This window comes from Myxine glutinosa, chromosome 9 (assembly GCF_964187855.1).
Source record: "Myxine glutinosa chromosome 9, kmMyxGlut1.1, whole genome shotgun sequence".
Lineage (NCBI taxonomy): Eukaryota > Metazoa > Chordata > Myxini > Myxiniformes > Myxinidae > Myxine > Myxine glutinosa.
Genome location: NC_136269.1, coordinates 107,336,124 through 107,362,478, shown reverse-complemented (window position 1 = coordinate 107,362,478; position 26,355 = coordinate 107,336,124). Strand labels below are relative to the sequence as shown.

Below are 26,355 nucleotides of genomic sequence, written 5' to 3'. Positions count from 1 at the left end.
TCGTGTAACCCCCCACGAGCATTCAGGAGAGCACGTACACGTCGAGGCATGCTGTTCACGAGATTTGCCAAGGTTTGGACAGGAATCGCTTGCCATGCAGTGACAATAGTCTGCTGCAATTCACGCACAGAGGTAGGCTGCTGGTCCAAGTTGTCGATTTGACGCGTTAATTCTGCCCACAAGTTCTCTATAGGATTCATATCTGGGGACATGGCAGGCCACTCCATATGCTCTACACCACGGTCAGCAAGAAAGTGTTGGATCATGCGAGCATGATGAGGCCGTGCATTGTCATCTTGGAAGACAAAGTTTCCTTGAAAGGCTGCACGAGCAAATGGAAGCAATGTTTCTTCCAGAATGACCCTGTACTTGAACTGGTTGAGGTTTCCATTCAGAACAACCAGGTCAGTTTTGCCCCCTGCATGAAAAGCAGCCCAAACGGTCACCCCACCACCTCCAGCTTGGACTCTTGGCACTATACAATCTTCGTTGTGGGCTTCATGCACTTGTCTGCGTACTCGGACGCGGCCATCTTGACAATAGACCAGAAATCTAGACTCGTCACTGAAGGTCACATGATTCCAGTGTCCTGGCTGCCATTGACAGTGCTCTCTGGCCCACTGCAATCGGCGCTGGCTGTGTTGTCTGGTCAGGTGTGGCTTTCTCAGGGGATGCCTGGCACGATAGCCTGCTTGAACCAGTCGTTGGTTGACTAGCCTTCTGGATACAGGCAAATTTGTCAGTTGCTGCCACTCAGCCCTAAGCCGATTAGCTGACTTGGTATGGCCATTGCAGACTAACTGGTGCAGCTGGCGATCATCTCTCCTTGTGGTTCTGCGTGGACGTCCTGGCCTCGGTATTGGAGTAGGGACACCCCTCTGAGCATTTCGTTTCAGGATCTTTGACACCTGACCTTGAGTGATGCCATACTGCCGAGCAATAGCACGCTGTTTCATGCCAGAATTTCGTAAAGTACCACTCCATGACAAACAGCATTGTCAAGTTGACGGACCATCTCCAGAGGAAGCGGCAATAACTTTTGTAGACGTGCAGCAGTGTTTTCCACTAATACAGAATGCAACAACACTTATATGCCCGATTGTGAAGCCAATCGTCAAATGTACCTGTCCTTACATTTTGTCACGCCACCTGTGATATAATCCTGTTATTGACTTCTTGCTGCAAAAGACAATCAGTGACACGGTTCTTTCAACAAAGACATCACCGAAGGGTAAAAGAAACTCACCAGATTGATATACTGAGTTCAGAAAGTAAACCCAAGTCAAGAAAAAAAAAAATATTCCATATTAAATGCCAAGTCTGTATAAGTGATAAGATAATGGGGTTGGGGATTTTAAGGGGCTACCGCCACCTTTTTAATGAATATATAAATGATAGAACCAAGTATCAACCGGACTAAAGAGTGGAGGTGTAATCAACCTTGGTATATAAATGGAAAACAAAATGAATGTAAAAAATATCAAATAAGTCTTATTGAAAAGGTAACTTGTAAAAAAGTTCACAAAACAAATAAGAGAATTAATTTAAATACCGGTGAGTTGGATGAGATGGTGAAGAGAGTGGTAAGAGAATTAAATTATTTCCCACACATAAACAAATATTTGTAGGATCATTGTTTGAGTGGTCTACTAGATGATCTGCCAGTGTATAAGGACCTGTGCTCAGTGTCAATAGTATAAGAGCCAGAAGGATCATAGGTTCATAAGGCTAGAAGGATCATAGGTTCATAAGGCTAGAAGGATCATAGGTTCATAAGGCTAGAAGGATCATAGGTTCATAAGGCTAGCAGGATCATAGGTCCATAAGGGTAAATGTTAGGAGGTTCATAAGGGGGTGAGAGGGAACAAATATTCATAGGATCATTGTTTGAGTGGTCTAATGAACAACATTGAGGATAAGAGTAGGTGCTATAGCTAGTATGTCAAAAGGCCAAAAGGATCGTAAAGATCAGGGTGGCAGAAATAGAGGTGTTTAGGGGAAATGAGGGTGAGAGGAAAATTAACATGTAAGTGAATGGAGAAATGAGGGGTGGTCCAGGAACAACATTTATTCCCTGCTGAGGGAACTTAAATGCTGTCATATTACAAAAATATTAATTGAACGTGACGTGTTGAAACAAGTGGTATATTTAGCAGACGACTTCCAGACATCAAAAATAGATAATGGGTTGAGGTTGGCCTGTTTGCCACTCTCATCAGAGCACCTGCCTCAGGATACTGGGATCCCTGGCTAAATCCCATATACCATGTTGATTTGTTCATGCTGAATCCTAATGTCCTTGTAATTCAAGTAATAGTGCGCTGATGTCATCTAATGTTCTTGTCCTACAAGTGATTTATGTATTAATCACCTTCAAGGAAGTGACTTTTTCTCATACATACCAAATATATAAGATATTGTACTATTTAGAGAAACGCAGCATATTTTAAATGCACTTTATGATGTTACTATTAGCGTGTACGAGTAGTTTATTGCAAATGCCAATCTTACAATATTCATATGTGCCCATGTTCCATGGGTGACAGCGGGCCAGCTGGCTGGGATGTCCTCGGTGGAGATGTACAGGCAGACTCTACTTGCTGGCTGCCGCTGTGTCGAGCTAGACTGTTGGAAAGGTCGCACGGCTGAAGAAGAGCCTGTCATCACCCATGGCTTCACCATGACCACTGAAATTCTCTTCCGGGTAGGCCTTATAATGACATATAAGCAACTACTGAATCTAGTGACAAAACCTTAAGGACCGTTGACCATCACCACCTCATGGTGTCTCATATACCCACTCCAGAGCTTTTTTGCACTTGCTGACCCCTCACTCCTTTCCCTCCCTGCCACTCTCCTCCACATTGTTGTGTATCTGTAATTTTGTCTATCTGTTTCTCCTCCCTCCCTCCCCCACCACACCCCTTATATCAGCATGTTGACCTTTTACCCTCTCTCATTTAGTTCTCCCATGAGCCTTGATTTCTGTCGAGAAAACATTGCATGTATTGCAGCCGAAAGGTGTTAATGTTATATTTATGCCAAGTGAAACTGCCCGATTCAGACTTCTTGTCAATGGTAATTATAACCTACACAATGAAATTTTCCTACTCCGTCAATTTATCTGCCACTTGAGATATAACAGCGAGTGAGTGATGAAAACAGCCCACTATTTGCCGCAGTCATTGCAAATTGCCTGACGTGGCGTTTGTGAGCTGCTCTCTTGAACCTTACACTCGACAAACTTCCTGACACATCCCTGATTAGGGAAAGTTGTTAAACCATCACTTGGTGATAAGTGCACAGAGCGGTTTGCATTATCTGACTCACTGGAGGGATGAACTTTGACCTTGAATTTTTTTGTTCATCTTCTGTTCACAAAGTAACACACTCACTGCTGTACCACTTGGTGTCAGCCCATCTAACATTACAGTGACAACTACCCATAGCATGGCATGCAGGATAGGTATAGAAAGCCTGAATTATACTATAAGAGCACTGGTGCTTGCTACAATCGGCCTTGTTTTTAGCCACATCAAGTGTTAGATTAAATTATGGAACAATTTAATTTCAGTTTTTGTTTCGAAATAAGGTATTTGTGCCATAAAAATATGGAGTCAGTTTTGTTTATCTGGTTAGTTACTCTCACATCACCTAAATTTGTTGACTTTTTGTCCCTTGCCCCTCCGACAAGGTCGGAGACGGGGAACATTGAAATGAGCGCTGTCGAACCAACCGACCGATCATCAGTCCATGTACTTTGATGTATGCGATATTTCAAAAAACGTTCAAGATTTAGCTTTCGTGTTACACCGATCTATTCCTCATACCACCCAAAAGGTGAGGGACCTGGAGTCCATGTTAGTATCCTCCATGAGATTCCAATTAATGCAACAAATGTCATATTTTAAGGTGTTTCAAAACCTTTAAGAACCGTCAAAATATAACATAACTACTTTGTGGGCATTCTGCATATTGCATACAGGGAATAGAGAGATTAAGGAAAGTGGGTGAATGGAGGAAAATATATTTGACAGAATAGTAAAGGAAGGTGAAGGATGAGGGCTAGGCAAAAAAAGAGAAGGAAGCTTGGAAGAGGAAAGGGATGTTGTATACAGGAAAAGAGGTGTGTAGACAAAGTTTAAATATTGAAAACATATGTTGATGGCGCCCTTTTTTTTGTATAGGGAAACTAGAATTTCAATAACATTAGACAGCCACAGATTAATTAGATTAAAATTAGATTATTAAAAATTAATTAAAATTAGATTCAATAAAAGCCACGTCACTGTTCATATCGGTAAATATTATTCTATCGTGTTTCAAATCGTGATCAACACACTATGATCGTGATGATCGTGATCGTGAATCGTGATCGATAATAGTGTTCACAATCGCTATGTCGTATGTACTCCTGCTACGTGTACCAAATTCCGGATACGTGTAACTGTACCAAATCAACAGTTAAAAGGATTTTGAGCCGATAGCTGTTACGGCCTTGGCAAGATCGATGGAGACAGCGATCTGTTAGCGATCGATGGAGACAGCGATCTGTTAGCGTATTCACCGCCCAAATCGCTATGTGGAATTCTCTCATGTAGGGATTAAACGTTGCAGCTGTTACGGCCTTGGCAAGATCGATGGAGACAGCGTTTATTATACTTTAAATGAAGGACAATGTCTCAAGCCCCAGTCCCCATCACGGATGGGGCTCAGCGGTTTACCCAAGCCTGACGGCGAAGGGCAAGGTACACGCTGGCCCGTCCAGTGTAGCGCGCGTGCGGCCCCGGACATCGAAGGGCATTAAACGTTCATTAAACATTAAACATTCATTAAAGGATTACGAAACGAAAAACATTACGAAATTACGTTCACACCGTCACGTCAAACGTACCGTGAACACATACATCGTCACAATGAGAACATCGTCACAATGGACGTTATGCGAACGTGAATGTTATGCGGGAGTCCAAACCTGAGAATGCTGGAGAACAAAGCTGAAATTGGAAAAACTAAATAGCCGATTTTACTCCTGGAGATCCCAGGATTACCCACCCAAAATATCGTTGCGTTCGGTTGAGCCGTTTTTGCGGTACCTTCGAACAGACGGACAGACATTTGGTGAGTTCTAGTATGATTGTCATCAAATTTTCACCAAAGCTTTATTATGCTAATACAGAGAAGGCAAATTAATAATTTTGGCAAAAGGTCAAAGGTCAATCGTCATGTAAAATCTTCAATTTTCATCCGATTGACCTGAAACTTTAGGAATTTTCATATTGGATCACTGAATTGGTTCACCAATCAAAATCTCGATTTTTTTTTTTAGATCAAATGGTCAAAGGTCAAGGTTGCATCGAATCATTCATTTTTGGCCAATTGACCTGAAATGTATAGAATTTTCATATCAGGTCCAGAATTGGTTCATCAGTAAAACCTAGAAGCTGATTTCTTTTTTTTTTAGATCTAAAGCTCGAAGGTTGCATAAAATCATCAATTTTGATTTTGTATTTTTTTGAACTGTTTTCATTATTTTTAGCATGTGGAAGAAGACGTCTGAATACTAACAGATGCGTTGCATTTTCAGATGCTTTCTAGTTTATTTATTTTGTAATTAGAATGCCATGTCATGGAAGGATGTATTAAGGTAATTAAGCTGTTCTCGATACATCTTGACATAGTGTGCATTTAAAACATGTCTGTCATGTTGAAACTAGAGACTCGTAAGATGATTATGCACTGTGTTTATGAACAGCACTGACTTTAAATTGATGCTTGTTTTGGAGAGAAAACATCCCATTATAATGTCTGTCTTATATTGACATTTTTTGGGGAATTAATTTTCTTCTTGCCATCGTGAATTTGTGCTTTTTGATGACAAGCCAATGTTTTTCATGGCCTTGTTTTGGGAAGTATATAAATAAAAAAATCATTGGCCGGCTTCAAAACAAATTACTACAATGTATTTCAATATTGTTGGCCATGAATGCTCTTCTCCCTGGGGTACAGTAATTGCTGCTGATATATGTTGAATGCATTAGAAAAATGAAGAATTCCAGAGAGTTCCCATGTGTTCCCCACTTGGTCAACATAACAACATTCACACTTGGGAATTGTAGGCAGCTCATCACGATCTTGTTATTTTCTTTTCATTATGTTCCATATACAAAACTCCAAAGGCTTTACCAATGTGTTGCAGTCTGCAGTCTGCACATACAGTCATGGCCAAAAATATTGGCACCCTTGCCAATTTCAAATATTGCACCATGTCTTCCAGAAAATTGTTGAAATTAAAAAATATTTTGGTATCCACATGGTTTGCAGTGGAACAAAACAAGAAAAGTTGAAAAAATTACTAAATCTTAGCTTATTTCACACAGAAAACCTAAAATATCCCAGACCATATTATTGGCACCTTTTAGAAGCCATCAGAAATAATTAGTTTCAGACAAGTCATTCTCCTTTACTTTGGAATTGAACTCATGTGGTGAGTTGCATGTGCCTGCAATATAAAAATCACTTATTCAACCAGCTTGAATGAGAAAAAGTCATTCTGCTGTTTTGTGTCACTGTGTGTACCACAATGAGCATGGAGAAAAGAAAGAAAACCAGAGAATTGTCTGAGGAGGTCAGACACAAGATTGTAGCCAAGCATGGACAATCTCAAGCCTACAAGTCCATCTCCAGATACCTTGATGCTCCTGTGTCCACCGTACGCAATGTTATCAGGAAGTTTAAGGCCCAAGGCACTGTAGCCAACCTCCCTGGACGTGGCCGCAAGAGAAAACTTGATCGAAGGATTGTTCGAATGGTGGAGAAAGCACCTTGATCAACTGCCAAACAGATTAAAGCTGACCTTCAGACACAAAGTACAACAATTTCAACTCGCACCATCCGTCGCCAACTCAATGAAAGGGGGTTCTATGGTAGCACCCCACTGCTGAGGGAGAGACATAAGAAAGCCCAGCTAGAGCTTGCCAAAACACACCTGAACAAGCCAAAATCCTTCTGGGAGAATGTCCTGTGGACAGATGAGACCAAATTAGAGCTTTTTGGTAAAACACATCATCTCTATGTTTACAGAAAACAAAATGAAGCCTTCAAAGAAAAGAACACCTTCCCTAAAGTCAAACATGGATGGAGGAGGTTCGGTGATGTTTTGGGTTTGCTGGCACTGCATGTGGCACTGGGTGCCTTGAATGTGTGCATGGCATCATGAAATCAGGAGATTACCAAGGCATTTTGGAGCGCAATGTTCAACCCAGTGTCAGAAAGCTGGGTCTCTGCCATAGGTCATGGGTCTTGCAGTAGGACAATGACCCCAAACACATTTCAAAAAGCACCCAGGAATGCTTCAAGACAAAACGCTGGACTGTTCTGGAGTGGCCAGCAACGAGTCCAGATCTAAACCCCATTGAACACTTGTGGCGAGATCTGAAAACGGCAGTTGGGAGAAGGCACCCTTCAAATCTGGGAGAACTGGAGCAGTTTTCAGAAGAAGAGTGGGCCAAACTGCCAGTAGAGTGGTGTATGAAGCTCAGTCATGGCTATTGGAAACGCTGGACTGCATTTATTTTGTCCAAAGGCTGTGCTATCAAATATTAAGTCTAGGGTGTCAATAATTTTGTCTTTGCCATTTCTTTTTATTTTCTGATTTAAAAGGATATATTAAATTCTGAATCAAAAACAAAGGTTTGGAGGTATTAACAGTGAAATAAAGAATTGTGGAGACAAAATACTTCTGTCAATTTCAACTTAATTTTGGAGAAAATTGTGAGTTATTTGAAAAAAGTGCAAAGGTGCCAATATTTTTGGCCACAACTGTATACTTTGCACCATATATTGGAGTACAGAAAGTTGAGGATTTCAACATTTAATTGCATTCCAAGCGCGTTTTTTAAGCACTGCAGTCAGTCTTATTATTGTCGAAGGTACGTGTACATTCGTTAATGAGGAAATGCACTTGCATGGTACTGTTGCCATCATGTTGACCTTGGGGTTTTTGCACCATTTCTTCTCCGTGCACCTAGGATGTCATTGAAGCCATTGCAGATTGTGCATTCAAGACCTCACCATACCCACTGATTCTTTCCTTTGAGAATCACGTCGACTCGTAAGCATCACTTACTTTACATACGTGTAAATTTTAGGAATGCACGCAAGACAAACATAATTTAAGCATAACTTACATATCTGTAAATGTTATTGAAATTATGACATCATCGATTTTGATACTATAAGGTGTTCTTATTTTTCTTCTATCTATCTTCTATCTATCTATATATACAGACTTGGCATTTAATATGGAATATATATTTTTTCTTGACTTGGGTTTACTTTCTGAACTCAGTATATCAATCTGGTGAGTTTTTTTTTACCCTTCGGTGATGTCTTTGTTGAAAGAACCATGTCACTGAATGTCTTTCGCAGCAAGAAGTCAATAACAGGATTATATCACAGGTGGCGTGACAAAATGTAAGGACAGGTACATTTGACGATTGGCTTCACAATCGGGCATACAAGGGTTGTTGCGTTCTGTATTAGTGGAAAACAACTGCTGCACATCTACAAAAGTTATTGCCGCTTCCTCTGGAGATGGTCCGTCAACTTGACAATGCTGTTTGTCATGGAGTGGTGGCTTTACGAAATTCTGGCATGAAAAAGCGTGCTATTGCTCGGCAGTATGGCATCACTCAAGGTCAGGTGTCAAAGATCCTGAAACGAAATGCTCAGAAGGGTGTCCCTACTCCAATACCGAGGCCAGGACGTCCACGCAGAACCACAAGGAGAGATGATCGCCAGCTGCACCGGTTAGTCTGCAATGGCCGTACCAAGTCAGCTAATCGACATAGGGCTGAGTGGCATCAACTGACAAATGTGCCCAATATCCAGAAGGCTAGTCAACCAACGACTGGTTCAAGCAGGCTATCGTGCCAGGCATCCCCTGAGAAAGCCATGCCTGACCAGACAACACAGCCAGCGCCGATTGCAGTGGGCCAGAGAGCACCGTCAATGGCAGCCAGGACACTGGAATCACGTGACCTTCAGTGACGAGTCTAGATTTCTGGTCTATCGTCAAGATGGCCGCGTCCGAGTGCGCAGACAAGTGCATGAAGCCCACAACGAAGATTGTATAGTGCCAAGAGTCCAAGCTGGAGGTGGTAGGGTGACCGTTTGGGCTGCTTTTCATGCAGGGGGCAAAACTGACCTGGTTGTTCTTAATGGAAACCTGAACCAGTTCAAGTACAGGGTAATTCTGGAAGAAACATTGCTTCCATTTGCTCATGCAGCCTTTCGAGGAAACTTTGTCTTCCAAGATGACAATGCACGGCCTCATCGTGCTCGCATGATCCAACACTTTCTTGCTGAACGTGGTGTAGAGCATATGGAGTGGCCTGCCATGTCCCCGGATATGAATCCGATAGAGAACTTGTGGGCAGAATTAACGCATCAAATCGACAACTTGGACCAGCAGCCGACCTCTGTGCGTGAATTGCAGCAGACTATTGTCACTGCATGGCAAGCGATTCCTGTCCAAACCTTGGCAAATCTCGTGAACAGCATGCCTCAATGTGTACGTGCTCTCCTGAATGCTCATGGGGTTACACGAAGTACTGAACTGTAATTTTACTGTCCGTAATCCCAGTCATAATTTAGCTTTTGTTTTTGTTGAAATTTTTTTTGGCTAATGTGCAAAATAAAGAGATACTTCTGGAAAACGTACAGAAGTTTAACACAGTACTGTCCGTGAATTGAGTTCGATATCAGTTTACATCACTTTTGAGGATCAATTTATTTGCTTCGAAATGTCAAATGTGGTTTTTGTTTCTTTTAAACGTCATATTAACAAAATCTAGAATAATTTCAACATAATTCCAATGAACTTTTGGTTCTAAGTCATCTTGAAGAGTAAATTCACCCCCACAAAAAAAATATTCCATATTAAATGCCAAGTCTGTATAAAAGAAAGTTTTTGTTTGTTTGTCTGCACACGCTAATCTCCTGAACGGTGAAAGATAGGAGGAAACCTCTGAAACAAAAAATGTTGGGACGGGCCCCGGGAAGGTTTTAGGCTAGGTTGCGAGGCCGGTCGAGGCCACCTCGGCCGGGCTGGGCCCATTTCGCAATTAAAAGCTGAGCTGAATTATAGAAGTCAATCTTCTACGGCCGTGAGTAAAAGCTGAATTATAGTAGTAAATTCATTCAAAAAGAACCAAAAATGTCGAGACGGGCCCCGGGAAGGTTATAGGCTAGGTGGTGAGGCCGGTCGAGGCCGCCTCAGCCAGGCTAGGCCCATTTCGCAATTAAAAGCTGAGCTGAATTATAGTAGTCAATCTTCTATGGTCGCGAGTAAAAGCTGAATTATAGCAGTAAATTCATTCAAAAAGAACCCGCCGGGCAACGCCGGGTGCTTTCGGCTAGTAAGTAATATGTTAGAGGTGAGATTAAGCAAAGCAACTATAAACATATGTATATGTATATGTGTATATATATATATGTATATGTATATTGTATATGTGTATACATATATATATATATATATATATATATATATATACATACACACACACACACACACACACACACACACACACACACACACACACACACACACACACACACACACACTAGCGATGTACCCGTGCGTCGGGGAGTCAAAAGCAAGCAAACAATGCGGAAATGGTGAATGATAAACCGTGGAACCAATAAATTAAACATTCCTGTGCCACCTTCAGTCGCATGTCAGACTTGGACAGCAGGTTCGTGAAAGACTTAGGTTAAAAAACGGCGAATGGGAAACCATGAACCAATAAATTCCCACATTCCTTTGGCACTTGTAGTCGAACATCAAGCATGGAAAGCAGGATCGTGAAGGACTTGCACACACAACGTACCCCGTCTGAATGGTTCTATACCCAGTCAATGGTGAATCCGCGAATGTTACGGTTAGAACATAGAAACCCTCACGTCATTGCCTCATTCATTTGAATTCAATATCTCTATTTTCATTCCAAACGGCATAACTCCAATCACAAATTAAATAACATTAATATAAAAAAAATAAACTTTTACCAACACTGGTGACGTAAACAAATATTTAAATCCGTGCTGACGTTACATCCGGATATGGAGCATCCGGATATAGAGCTGCACATTCCGTACGGTTTGAAATTCAAAATCATAATTGTACTCACTCAATTCCAAACACCATCATTCAAATCATAAATTGATACTATAACAATACTGTGGTTAAATGACGATTGTATTTAGATATTATCAAACCAGCTCATTATCGGCATGTGCTTCCGGATTCGGGGCAGATTAATATTGAGTGTTTCAAAATCATAATTTTATTGAGGAATTTATGAAACCTCTGACCTACCTTGCAACATCCGCTGGGGCTCCAAAAGTGGGTCACACACAGGGGAGTGGGTCACACACAGGGGAGTGGGTCACACACAGGGGAGTGGGTCACACACAGGGGAGTCGGTCACACACAGGGGAGTCGGTCACACACAGGGGAGTGGGTCACACACAGGGGAGTGGGTCACACACAGGGGAGTGGGTCACACACAGGGAAGTGGGTCACACACAGGGAAGTGGGTCACACACAGGGGAGTGGGTCACACACAGGGGAGTGGGTCACACACAGGGGAGTGGGTCACACACAGGGGAGTGGGTCACACACAGGGGAGTGGGTCATACACATGGGAGTGGGTCACACACAGGGGAGTGGGTCACACACCGGGGAGTGGGTCACACACCGGGGAGTGGGTCACACACAGGGGAGTGGGTCACACACAGGGGAGTGGGTCACACACAGGCGAGTGGGTCACACACAGGGGCATGGGTCACATACAGGGGAGTGGGTCACACACAGGGGAGTGTGTCACACACAGGGGAGTGGGTCACACACAGGGGAGTGGGTCACACACAGGGGAGTGGGTCACACACAGGGGAGTGGGTCACACACAGGGGAGTGGATCACACACAGGAGAGGGGGAGAGGATCACACACAGGAGAAAGGATTACATACCAGGGAGAGGATTACACATCCTGGAGATGGGGTGTGGATCACACACTGGGGAGTGGATCACACACAGGAGAGAGGGTGAGGATCACTCACCAGGGAGAGGATCACATGCAGGGGAGAGCAGGAGAAGATCACACAGAGGGGAGAGGGGGAAAGGATCACACACAGGAGAGGGGGAGAGGATCACACATGGGGGAGTGGCAAACTGCCATAAACTGTTCGCCTGGCAAAGGTATGCGCTGTACCGAGTGCCGTTCTACTTCATTTTGAAATTGCCACTCTTTCGTTTAAATGCTGAAAATTATGTTTGTAAGACTATTTGAATTGTAGATTTTGTGCTAGCAGAAGTGTCATTGAAAACGTATACTGTACATAGCACATGTGTGAAAGGCCTCGTGAAAAGGGTGGGTAGGGGAATGGGGAAAATGAGTGGGTAGGGGAAGAAAGCTATCTTTGGAACTTCGCCTTTTCTTTAAAGATCATTATTTTGTTTCATAAATTTGGTTTTATTTCATTTCATCATGGATATGCAACTGAATGCAGGTGCTTGTGCATGCTCCTTTCACAGTGCAAAGCAACAAGCCAAGATGGCGGAATACTGCCGCACCATCTTTGGAGACCTCTTGCTAATTGAGCCTCTTGAAAAATACGGTGTAAGTAGAATTTCCTCACATGCAACGAGTGCAAATGTACAGGATAAAAACACATTTCATCACAAAAAAAAACAAAAACGATTGCAGTTGGTATGTTCCTCATTAAAAAAAACAAGACCATAAGTCTTGTTCTTCCTACCGATATGATCCTCATTAAAAAAACAAGAGCACTTCCTGCCGCAAAAGTGGAGTTTTTCGTAGTGGCCTTTTGAAACCCACCAATTAAGGTTTTGTTTTGAAAACCACCAATGAAACCCACTTTTCCTGCTGTTTAACACGAAACTGAAAGGGAGGAAGACCGGGGTGTGCTCATTTACCAAGCAGTTAGCTAGCGCTTGCCAAGCCAGCTGTTTTTTAACGGTTTTGAAAGGAGTGCTTGCTTGAATGCTTCAACCACTTCGCGAACTCTCCACAAGAAACTTGGTAAATGAACACACACCCAATGTTCTTGAGACCCGACCATAGATCGACTGTAATCTATATACCCCAAAGAGGAATGACCCTTTCTGCCGCTCCCATAGTGAGCGGGTGTACTAGTAAATGAAAATGTCGGTCGGTGGAGTCAGCTGTCGTAATGACATCATAGATGTTATGACGCGTGACGGCCGGAAAAAAAACTCTCGCTACTTTAATATATTGAAGATGACTATGCTTTCGATATTTGATGATCATTTTAACAATCGGGTTGTTTGTGTTTCACACTGAATGAAAAACGTAAAAGTAGAGCCTGGCGATTGTGATATATGACAAGTTTGACGATATGTTCGGCATCAACGGCATGTAAATCAAAATGGCAGTGGTGGAGAGTCAGCCGCCATACTGCCGTAATGACATCAGCCATAATCACATCACCCTGTCATATGACGAGATTCTCAGCTCTGATTGGTATACGTTTGAGGGGACATACATACGTACATACGGATGGACAAACACTGTTCTATACTGCTTTGCCCTATGGGCTACGCCGTAAAAATTATAGCACCTGCAACTAGTATACTATGCATATGGCTCAGGTGCTGTCACATGATGCTCCTTCCCCTGTCGGAGGGTACTTAACACCTGACATATGATGCCTGCAATAGTTCGGGTGTAGATCTGCACTTGGTGGTTATAATTTGTACTTGGTGATTGATTAGAACTATTTTATTTTGAGTTGGCCACCCGTGACTGGTATCCTCTCTTCAGCCAATGGTCACTAAAGTGTTTCTTAATTTTCAAGTAACTACAGTGTATAATTATCTTGCAGGTTTAACACAACCATACAATGAGATGAGTAATGGTGTCGAATTAATGGTGAGGACACAGAACAAGCATTCCAGAGGTTGTGGGTTCAAATGTGACTTTAATCTTTAGGTAACAATACAGTATTAAGGATTCAAATATTGAGCTTATCTCAGGTTAATTGCATTGTTGTTGGATTCTTAATAAAAGAAAAAAATATTAACCCCTGGGGAACAGTTATCTGTGGCCCTTTCCATGTCTTTTTTTACTTGTGGATTCTAAACTTTTGTGTGTGGTTCTTAAACACTTTCAGGACAATGTAGAATGAGCACTAAAATGCGGCCTCGGAAAAAGCATTGTAGCCCACCACCTACAGAATTAAAAGCAAAATTTTACCTTTGACATCTGTTAATCTACTGTGCCTTTATATTCAGCACCATCTGACTTCAAGTACCTCCAAGTTTTTATCAGGCTTCTGACGTCATTACCCCTCATGTTAATTGCATGTTTTGCACAGAACATGGTGCTTGAGGCCAGGAACGTTTTGCGAAACCATCTTTGAGCACACTTTAAGCACATTATGAGCACTTGAAGGTAAGTCAGTATGACCATTGCCAACAATCATTCATTCCTGGTGGATGTGCGGGATGCACGCACAGCCGTCAAAGGAAGATTTTCAAAAGCCTGCCAAGAGATTGCTTGGATCATATCGGTGAAAAATCCTGCCTCACTTACAAAGAACCATGTCTGTTGGAGGAAGATAAAGCGTTTTGCAGGAAGCTTGGAATTCAAACGTTGGCCCCTTGCAAGCTTTCTAATCAAAGGTTCTAAACACAATGGAAATAAAGCTGTGAGAAGCCTTGGGATGAAAAACACATTTGAAAGGGGGTTTTCGTCTGGATTTTTCTTTGATGGCTGCTCTTCAGTAAAAGCATTGAGCCAAACATGTCATGTCTAATAATGTCCAATTGTGGTTGTGAGGCAATATGACATCACGTACCCCATACAGGTCTAGCCTTATTCACACATTTAATTCACTCAAAGACTATGCTATTGTCAGAGCATTTTTCATTGGAATAACGGATAAAACGACTTTTGATAACACGATCCGTGTAATATTAAATTTGTATGTACTCACCTGGTTTCTGACTGGTATAGATGTAAAGGAAAGCTTGCCAACATCTCTTCCTATGGCATAGAAGGCCACTTTCATTCCTGAATTTCTGACTTCCTCCACTCATGCAGTCAACATGTTGCAATCAATGGAACCCCCTCTTCCCCACTCCCAGTGGAGGCTGGAGTTCCCCAAGGGAGTATTTTGGGCCCAGTATTGTTCCTCATCTATGTTGATGACCTATCCAATGCTCTAGAAAACTTTATCTTGCTGATTTTGCAGACGACTCCACATTGTTTAGTACAGTACACCATCCCTCTGTTAGGCAGACAACAGCTGCCTCTGTCAACTCTGCTGAATTTAAATGATTAGACTCTGCTCTGATAAATGGAACATGTCTTTCAATCCTGCAAAAACTCAGTCTCAACCTATTGTTCCAGAATGATTGTCAAACAAACTCACTTACCTGTACCTATTTCCTTGGTCATTCACTATAACAGATTATATCTCTTGAACTTCTAGGCCTCACCATCAGCCATGACATTTTCTGGGCCAAACACAAAGGAAAGCTGGCCTCCAAAGTCGACAAGAGTGTGAAATTATTCAAGATTATTCAAGAGATTATTCAAGAGATTATTCAAGAAAGGATGTATTGATCTGTACAGACTGGGAGAGGATGGAGGGTTTCGGAAGGTGTGAAGAGAAAGCTAGAGTCGAGGTGAGGGAACGCAGAACACACTAACCTGCCTTGGGAGGGTGTGAAGGAGAACTTGCGATTTGGCTTCCTACTGAGATATGACAATTTTACTACACATTAATGAACTAACATATGCTCACACTAAGCAAAAATAAATCCAATTTGACTGCCAATGAAAGTACATTTTGATTTCCTTAGTTTTGTGATGATGCCCACATGTACTTTATGAATTTGAGTTCTGATTTGCTTTGCAGCTGGAGCCCAACACACCACTTCCAAGTCCAGAAGAACTTCGGGGAAAGATATTGATCAAGAACAAGAAGAAGCACACCCCGAAGGTAGCTGATGGCAGCACCAAACGACGTCTTGCCGAGATGACCTCAAGTGCATTGAGTGACTCCTCCAGCATGTGTGAATCCTTGACTCCAGGTGCTGGTAAGTCAAGGGCGCCACAAAATTGGGTGTTCACAAATGGACGATTCCTGCACGTACAATATCTGCTGATAAAGAGGTTCTATTATTCTCCATGTACAGATCTGCAGGCAAGTTTTAGTTTCAAACAAAGTGTGGAAGGGATGGTGGATAAAATCAAACTTCCATGACAATTCCAAGCTGATTTCATTAGAACTAGTATTATACATTTTAAAAAGAAAATTCACAATGTCAGTGATTCACACATCAGGCATTATGAAAAAAATATACATTTATATGCATGTACAAATTGAAATTGCCTCCATGCTGGAGGACGACTCGGCCATCCTTGTGCTTTTAGTTTTACATGAATTGACTTGGACCAGTGTGTACGGTGTGTACCCTGGTTAGAATAGGTACACCGTATCCCTGCGTGTCGTAAGAGTTGGCGTCAGGAAGGGGTTGGCGCCAGGAAGGGTTGGCGTCAGGAAGGGCATCCGGCCATAAAAACATTGCCTCAAAAAGAGAACCATGACAATTACAACTACATATGGGCAGGGTACAGCCCGAAGTGGAGATCGGTTTCTGAGGTTTGGGACATGGAATGTAGGGACAATGACAGGGAAATCAGGAGAAGTGGTGGAAGTATTGGTCAGAAGAAGAGTGGACATATGTTGTGTGCAAGAGACCAGATGGAAGGGAAGTGGTGTGAGAATGGTGAAGGGTAGGCAGGGACAGAAATACAAGTTTGTGTGGCAAGGGTGCCCGGAGGGTGTGAATGGTGTTGGTGTCCTGTTTTCTGAGGAGTTTGTAGACAGTGTGGTGAGTGTGACTAGAGTGAGTGATAGGTTGATGATGGTGAAAATGATGATTGGAAAGCTCTTGGTGAACGTCATCTCGGGATATGCTCCGCAGGTTGGTCGAAGCGATGAAGAGAAGGACAAGTTCTGGTGTGCGATAGAGAAGCTGATGGAAAACGTGAAAGATGAGGAAGTTGTTGTGGTAGGAGGAGACCTAAATGGACATGTGGGAAGGAGTATGGACGGTTTTGAGGGAGTTCATGGGGGTTACGGATATGGTGTGAGAAATGAAGAAGGTGAAAGGATTTTGGAGTTTGCTGATGGAGATGATTTGTTGATTTGTAATACTCAGTTCCAGAAAGGGGATAATAAGCTTGTTACATACACGTCAGGTGGGTCGACGACAACTGTTGACTACCTGATGGTGCGTAGGCGAGATAGGGGGCACCTCTGGGACACAAAGGTGATCCCGGGGGAGGAGGCTGTTTCACAGCACCACTTGGTTGTCTGCGACATAAGGGTGAAAGGTGCGAGGAGAGCTCGGCGGGTGAAGTACCAACTGAGAATGAAGGTGTGGAGGTTGAAAGAGGTGTGACAGTAAGGGAGGCATTAAAAGAGAGGCTGAGTCGGGTCGAGGATGATGTGGTTGAGCTTGAAAGTGGTTGGATGTCAATGAAAGATAGTCTGTTGGGAGCCGTTGTTGAGGTATGTGGATGGACAAAAGGACCACCGAGGCACTCGGAAACATGGTGGTGGGATGATGAAGTTGGAAAGAGGATTGACGAGAAGAGGAAGAAGTTCAAGGAGTGGCAGAAGGCGAAGGGTACGGGAGCAGAAAAAGCAGAGCATGAAAGTTATAAGGCAGCCAAGAAGGCTGCAAAGAAAGAGGTAGCAAAGGCGCAGGAGACATGTAGGAAAATGTTCGGAGAACGCTTGGATTCGGAAGAGGGTCAGAGAGCGGTATTCAGGATTGCAAAGCAGATAGCGAAAGAGAGGTGTGATGTGATGGGGGTGAGTTGCTTGAAGGATGAAGTGGGACAAATCGTTGTGGACCCAGATGGAATTAAAGGAAGATGGAAAAGATATATGGAAATGCTGTTGAATACAGAGAATTAATGGGATGGCAACATAGAGAGTAACCCAGTTTTAGGACCGGCAGAGAAGATAACTGAGAAGGAAGTTGAGGAAGCGATAAAAGCAATGAAGAGTAGAAAAGCGGGAGGGCCGACGAGAGTTGTGGGAGATATGTTGAAGGCAGCAGGAAGTTGGGGTGTGAAGAGAATGACAGAGATCTGTAATCTGGTGGTGAAAGAAGGCCGCATTCCAGTGGATTGGGAACTGAGGACCCTTGTCCCTCTATACAAGGGGAAAGGTGACCCTCTGGAGTGTGGCTCGTACCGAGCGATAAAGTTATTGGAGCATGGAATGAAGGTATTGGAAAGGGTGTTGGAGAGGAGGATAAGGAAGAAGGTGAAGATCGACAAAATGCAGTTTGGATTTATGCCAGGAAGAGGAACGACAGACGTGCTCTTTATTGTGAGGCAGTTGCAGGAGAAGTACATGGAGAAGAGGAAGAAGTTGTTTCTTGGGTTTGTTGATCTGGAGAAAGCATTCGATAGGGTTCCACGCGAAGTATTGACATGGGCATTGAGGAAGTTAGAAGTGGAGGAATGGTTGATCAGAGTTGTGATGGCAATGTACAATAGAGCGTGAACAGCTGTAAGGACGAAGGACGGGAACAGTGGTGAGTTTGAGGTGAAGATGGGAGTGCATCAGGGGTCGGTACTAAGTCCACTACTATTTGTAGCTGTGATGGAGGTGCTGGCTCAGACCGTAAAGGAGGGTTTACCGTGGGAGTTGTTCTATGCAGATGATCTGGTGTTGATTGTGGAAAGTATGAATGGACTGAAGGAAAAGATGAACAAGTGGAAGGAAAGTATGGAGACAAAAGGTCTGAAGGTGAATATAGGAAAGACGAAGGTGATGGCAAGTGGTAAAGCATGTGGTGAGGTGGAAAGAACTGGGAAGTGGCCATGTGCTGTGTGCAGGAAGGGTGTTGGAGTGAACTCCATTCAATGTACAATGTGCGCTGAGTGGGTTCATTTAAAATGTAGTGGTCTGAGAGGGTCATTAACCAGTGTGGCAGCTACATTCAAATGTAAGGTGTGCACAGAGGGAGCTGCAGATGGAGGAAATGTTGAGTTGGATCTTGGAGACGGCGTGAAGCTGGAAGGTGTGAAAACATTTTGTTATCTCGGAGACATGCTGAATGGAGAAGGTGGATCAGACTCTGCAACGGTTGCTAGAGTGAGATGTGCATGGAAGAAGTTTCGGGAACTGAGTGGCGTGCTGATGAGGAGGGGAGTGTCGTTGAAGCTGAAGGGAAAGGTGTATGCTGCATGTGTGAGAAGTGTTATGATTTATGGGAGCGAGACATGGGTCATGAATGTAGAGCAGCAACGAAGGCTGGAAAGGGTGGAAATCCGAATGGTTCGGTGGATGTGCGGAGTGTCGCTGAGACAGAGGAAGACAAATGATGAATTGTGAAAGATGATGGGAATAGAGCCTGTGATTGATGCTGTGAAGAGAACAGGTTGAGATGGTTTGGTCATGTGTTGAGGAAGGATGAAAGTGACTGGTTGAGAAGAGTGATGAAAATAAATGTAGAAGGAAGTAGAGGACGGGGAAGACCGAGAAAGACTTGGCTAAAGACGGTGGAAGAAGACATGTGGGCAAGGGGGTTAACAAGGAGAGATGCAGAAAATAGGGCAAAATGGAGAAGATTGTCATGGGGACCGCAAGGCTAACCCCCGCTCTTGCAGGGAAAATGGCCTTAAAATGCATGTTGTTGTTGTGTTGTATAAATTGAAATTGCCACCAATTTTTGGGTGCTTCAGGGTACCACGTAAGCTATCACATCGTGTACTGTGTATGTATATATATATATGTATGTATATATATATATATATGTATGTATATATATATGTATGTATATATATATATATATCTATCAAATTTTCATTCTGTGCCTTCGCATGTGGCTGGGCAATGTGGTCCCATCCACAGGATCCTTGCCTGCTTCCTCGTGTGGCACCCCCGAGCCCCACTTGGGCCGCTTTGCAGGCTGCCTTGCTACATCCGAATTCTGGGGGCCCTCTCTGGCTTCTCCTGGAGGTGCACTCTTTGACATGTAGTGCCTCAGGTCCTCCTCCTCCTGGAACCTGGGTCTACCTCCACAAATCTATAGCTTCCCCTCATGGAATTCATGGTGTGCGCTGGGCCAGTGCACTCACAGCGGCCTGGGATGCCCTTCCTCTTTGAGTTCGGGCTCACTTTCGGACCACACTCCCAGCTCTTTAACTATACTTTTGCACCCATTACAATTGCTATTTTACCTATTTCAGCACCAACACCTGAACGGCATCCATGTTACAAACAGCTGAATCCCCTCTATCTATCACTAACATCCGGATTCCTCTCCACCGGTGGGGTGTGGGGTTGTTAGGACTAAAAGAGAACAGAGGGAGCAATATCGGAGAATGGACGGTCGAAAACAGAGACCACGGACCTACCTGCAATTGTCAATCAATCGTGATAATCATCACCCAGGGGAGGGTTGTGCCTGATAAGTTATGCACACTAGGAATGTGATTGCACATTAGTGGCATTGAAGTAAAATAGATTTTACACTGCTGCTCTTTTCACTTCAAAATTCAGTTTAATCTTTTTAGTGAATGCTGCATTCTCGAGGTATTATGCTTGGCATTCTGCTGTACTGCTTGCTTGACGTCTGGGGTTGTACTTACTTTTGTGGCTGTCACACAGGAACAACAGGCCAGGATACTTTAGAGGGGTTGCCAGAACAACAGGAAGGTGATCATCTGCAGCCCACACTCATAAAAAAGCCCACTGGTAAGCAATCTGGAATCCCAAATTTCGCATTCACCGCAGGAACTTTGTTTCTGGAAAAGACCACTTTTCAATATTTATATCCTCATGTGCAATGTGATATTCCACTGTGTGTTGCTATTGGTTGTTGTGCAGTTGATGGAGAGCCATATAGTGATGATGAAGAAGATGAAGAGGATGATGCCAAGAAAGGCTCTACCGATGAGGTGAATTAAAATGGCCACTGGCTTGGAAAAAAAACCTTGTTGTTAAAAGTATTTTAATTTATCATCTTGTATCAGCCAGTTTGAGCTTGGTCTTAAGAGTGATGGATCATTTCATTTTGTGTGAGCTACAGTATTTAATAACATGGTAAAAAGACCAATAGTTCAACTGAATAGTATCAATTTTTGTAACCATGGTACATTGTAATTTATCACGTAAGCATGTGACATCATCGATGACTATTATGCATGTGTATCATTGATCATACAGTACTGAGTTTGCCTTTCCTGTGTGTGTGTTTACCTGAAGAACATGGCGAAAGAGGCCTCAGCCACCGAGGAGATGTCGAACCTTGTGAACTACACGCAGCCTGTTAAATTTAACTCCTTTGATGTGTCTACAAGTGAGACTCCAGTTATATAGGATATGCTATCCGTTTCCTCCTGATGATGTCAAAAAGGAAGTCATATATAGGTGTATGACAACTTGTTTCATTATGATATGATCCAAAGTCATCCCAGATTCAAATGACACACACACACACACACACACACACACACACACACACACACACACACACACACACACACACACACACACACACACACACACACACACACACTTGCATTTTACCTCGGGCTTCCAGCTAGTATACATACATATATAATGTATTGTGCTTGAGCTCCCACTTTATTCAGTATTAATGTGACACTACTTCTCAATGGTCATTGTGAAAAAGAAAATTGCTAAGTTTTGTAGTGGGCCAAAAGTAGGGCTGTCAACCGAGCCGAGACCGGGACGAAATCCCGGCGGTCTCGGCTTTCGAGACGGTCTCGGGACGGTCCCGAGATAAATTGATTGACGCAATTTCTCGGTAAAAAAATCCCGGTTAAAATTCCAACTTCTTGCAGATATTTTCCATAATAGAGGCATTTATTGAGCCTTGCTTTCATTACTCTGCTTCTGCACAAGCATCATTTTTCGCAAGTGCAGCTGAACTGACAAACGATGATAGATAAAGTAAACTCACTGTTCCAGGATTTTCCCCTTCTCAACAAACAATGCACTGCAAACGAATCCGAATTCCGAATCCGGATCTTCACCAACATCTAATCATGTCGTCCTTGTCACACACGCTGCATCTCCACAAAATTTCGTCCGAATCCGTCCACAACTTTTTGAGATATTGTGTTCACAAACAAACGGACAAACAGACAGGAGTGAAAACATAATCTCCATCGACCTTTGGTGGCGGAGGTAACGAAATCAGGATAAAGGTCACAATGAAAATCCGCCGCATCGCGGCTTCATTTAAACCGTTGAATCCTTCCGCTGTATCACTCCGCCTCGCCCCGCCCCGCTGCGGTCACGTGTCCGTCCTTGGAGACGAGTTACGGAATGTGGTTGCTATGGCCGTTTGCACATTAATATCGAGGGACTCGCTCGAGGCTCCGTGAATGGAGGGACGATGTTTATTTAGATTAAAAACACGTTTATAACGGATTATTCTACACACAATGTATTAATACAAGTACAATACATTATGTAGTTTTATGAAATGAGTTTTTGATGAACGTTTATGTTTAATTGCAACGCTAAATCTATAAATTGTAAGAATCCCTCGGGGTTTGGTTGACGGTTTGAATGTGAAAGTATTTTGGTTATCTTATCTCCACTTTAGGCCTGATAAGTTGATTACGTTTACTTTAGTCACAGAGTCAAAATAAGGAGGGGGGGTAGGGGGGGGGGGTGATCACTACACCGCCTGCTTTATAATTTACTAGCAGAAGAACTCGGCATTGCCGGGCGGGGGAGGGGAGGGGAACGGGGGGGGGGGGGGGGAGCGAGCCCCTTGGCGATCACAACTCACAAAATGATAATGAAACTCCAACCGGGACTCGAATATGCCTGGGCAGAAACATTTTCTCCCTCTCTCTGACATTCCGAGCAAGAAATTACACGACAATACAAACTGTAATGAGATAACCCGGTCCCGTCGGTGGCCGATCATCTGCATGTAGGCGGTGTATTTTATTTCATCCCGGTAAATGGAAGCTAAGTCGGAATTTAAGTACTCAACATCAGAAATGAATTTTTTTCATTGTTGTTTATATATTGTTGTGGCGGACACAAAAGCCCACTGGCGTGGTGACATCATTCCACGCACCAAGTGGGCGGTGGCCACGCCCGAGGGGTAGGCGTGGCCTCATGATATACACCGGGCGACCAGCCCGGAGCATTTCAGTGTGTTACAGTGTAGTCTTACAATAAAGACGTTTATATGTTACCGCTTGTCCGCTTCCTCCTTGCTCGCAAGCAGCGCGCGTAACGCCGCGCTTTACTGGTGACCCTCGACGTTGGATCTGCCGTAGCGATCCTTCCGAACACGACGCCATTGCAATGGCCAACGACAAGGCAATGGCGATTAAACTTCCCGAATTTTGGGAGGCCCAGGCCGAAGTCTGGTTCGTTCAAGCCGAAGCCCAATTTCAGCTTCGGCGCCTCACCAACGACGACCTGCGCTACTGCCATGTCGTCGCCTCCCTCGGGCCCGGCACGGCCGCTCGAGTTGTGTCCGTCCTTCGCCACCCACCGGACGGCCACAAGTACGAGGCACTCAAGCGGCTACTCCTAGCCACGTTCGGCCTCACGGACGACGCACGGGCCGACCGCCTCCTGGATCTCCCCGAGCTCGGTGAGACGCGCCCGTCGGTCCGAATGGACCATATGCTGTCACTGTTGGGCGACGAAGCCCCCGGTTCGCTATTCCGGGCGCTTTTCCGGCGCCAACTTCCAGCGCAGGTTCGCCTCGCGTTGGCCGGGACCGAGCTAACGGAACCCCGAGCATTGGCCGCCAAGGCGGACAGGTACTTCGCCGCTTCGGACACGCGGGCGAGCGTCGGCGTGGCCGTCACGGCCCTCGACGCTGATGTTCAGCAGCATGTTCCACAGCATCAGCTTCTACAGCGCGCTGATGTTCAGCAGCATGCTGATACGCACCTCGTGAACGCCGCCACGCCCCGCCCACCGCCGCGGTGAAAACCGCCACCGCGGGGAAACCCGCCAACTCCACCGGCCTGGCGGAGCCAGCCGCGCTCCTCCAGCTCCACCACCTGGTGCTGGTTCCACGCCAAGTTCGGCCACGAAGCTCGGCGGTGTCATCCGCCGTGCTCCTTCAACGGGTCGGGAAACGCCCGGGCCGGCGCTCAATAGTGGCGATGAGCGCCGGCCGTTCGAGCAGCCTGCTGTTCATAACGGACACCTTCTCCGGGCGCCGTTACCTGTGCGACACGGGAGCGCAGGTGAGTGTCATTCCCGCCGGCACGTCAGACAAGCACGCCGAGGTGGGGGCCCCGCGCTGCTTGCCGCGAACGGGACGCCCATCCGTACGTACGGAAAACGCTGCCTCTCTCTGCGGTTCGGAGGGCAGGTTTTCCGATGGACGTTCGTCACCGCCGACGTGCACATGGCACTGCTTGGCGCGGACTTCCTGTGCGCTAATGGGCTCCTGGTCGACGTCAAGCGCAGACGGCTTGTCCAGGCCGAGACGTTCAGCTCGCTCGCTTGTGCGTTGCCCAGCTCAACGAGCGGCTTGCCAAGCGGCTTGCCGAACGATTCGGTTCCGGCCACGTTGGTCTGTACGCTTCCGGCAGCGGACGCATTCACCCACCTCCTCGCCGGCTTCCCGGCCCTCACGCGGCCCACCTTCTCGGCGGGGGCCGTCAAGCACGGGGTGGCCCATCACATCCCCACCGTCGGGCCACCGGTCTACGCCCGGGCACGCCGCCTCGAGCCGACGAAGCTGGCGGTGGCAAAAGCGGGGTTCGCTACCCTGGAGCGACTCGGCATCGTTCGGCGCTCAGAGAGCGCTTGGGCGTCGCCGCTGCACATCGTGCCGAAGCCCGGCGGGGGATGGCGACCGTGCGGGGACTATCGCCGTCTCAATGACGCCACGACTCCCGACCGCTACCCCGTCCCCCACATTCAGGACTTTTCCGCCCGTTTGGCGGGCAGGTCCTTCTTCTCGAAGGTGGACCTCATACGCGGCTACCATCAGGTCCCCGTCAGGCCGGAGGACGTCCCGAAGACGGCGGTCATCACGCCATTCGGACTCTTCGAGTTCCTGCGCATGCCCTTCGGTCTGAAGAATGCGGCTCAGGCGTTCCAGCGACTGATGGACAGCGTCCTGCGCGACTTGGATTTTGTCTACGTCTACCTAGACGATATCCTCATCGCCAGCGCGTCCCGCGAAGAGCACCTACGCCACCTCCGCACGCTCTTCGAACGCCTGGGCCAGCATGGCCTGATTGTGAACCCCGCAAAGTGCCGGTTCGGCGCCGCCACAATCGATTTTCTGGGGCACCGTGTCACTAGGCACGGAGCCGTCCCCCTGCCGGCCAAGGTGGAGGCGGTGAAGGGGTTTCCGCGCCCCCGCACGATCAGAGGGCTGCAGGAGTTCCTGGGCATGGTGAACTTTTACCATCGGTTCCTGCCCCGTATCGCCCAGCTCCTGCGCCCCCTGCACGAAGCTCTCCGAGGTAAGCCGGGCAAAGGCGACGTTACCTGGACCGAGCAGATGGACACGGCGTTCACGGGCGCGAAGCTCGCCTTGGCTAACACCACCATGCTCGCGCACCCGGCGCCCGATGCACCGATCGCCCTCACCACCGATGCCTCGGACTACGCGGTGGGCGCGGTGCACGAGCAATGGGTGCGTGGAGCTTGGCAACCGCTGGCGTTCTTTAGCCGGCAGCTTCGCCCGCCCGAACGCCGTTACAGTACCTTCGACCGCGAGTTGCTCGGACTTCACTTGGCGGTCAGGCACTTCCGCCATCTGCTCGAGGGCCGGGCGTTCACTGCCTTCGTCGACCACAAGCCGCTGATCTTTGCGATGGGCAAGGTCACCGAGCCGTGGTCGGCCCGGCAGCAGCGTCACCTCTCGGCCGTGTCCGAGTACACGACGGACATCCAGCACGTCGCGGGAAGGACAACCCGGTGGCGGATTGCCTTTCCCGGGCCGTCGCCCACGCAGTCCACCTCGGCATCGACTATGCCCGGATGGCAGCGGACCAGGCCGCTGACCCCGACGTCCAGGCCTTGCGGACCGCCGTCACGGGCCTCCGCGTCACCGAGGTGCCGTTCGACGGCGCGGGCGTGGCCCTCTTGTGCGACGTCTCCCTCGGGCGTCCTCGCCCCATCGTGCCCGCGGGCTGGCAGCGCCAGGTGTTTGACGCCATCCACGGCCTGTCCCACCCGGGCGCGAGGGCCTCCCAAAGGCTGATCGCCGACAAGTTCGTCTGGCATGGCCTCCG

At 45.9% G+C, this 26,355-nt stretch overlaps 1 protein-coding gene across 1 annotated transcript in view; it reads left to right on the top strand.

The window, feature by feature from the left end:
• LOC137435114 (1-phosphatidylinositol 4,5-bisphosphate phosphodiesterase beta-1-like) overlaps positions 1 to 26,355 on the top strand; it is a 244,230-nt gene that overhangs the window by 123,028 nt on the left and 94,847 nt on the right. The window contains exons 10-16 of the mRNA XM_078785120.1: positions 2,547 to 2,704; positions 8,031 to 8,113; positions 12,603 to 12,687; positions 15,974 to 16,154; positions 20,756 to 20,842; positions 20,975 to 21,045; positions 21,353 to 21,446. Of these exons, the coding sequence (XP_078641246.1) occupies positions 2,547 to 2,704; positions 8,031 to 8,113; positions 12,603 to 12,687; positions 15,974 to 16,154; positions 20,756 to 20,842; positions 20,975 to 21,045; positions 21,353 to 21,446 (759 nt within the window). The remainder of the gene's footprint in view (positions 1 to 2,546; positions 2,705 to 8,030; positions 8,114 to 12,602; positions 12,688 to 15,973; positions 16,155 to 20,755; positions 20,843 to 20,974; positions 21,046 to 21,352; positions 21,447 to 26,355) is intronic.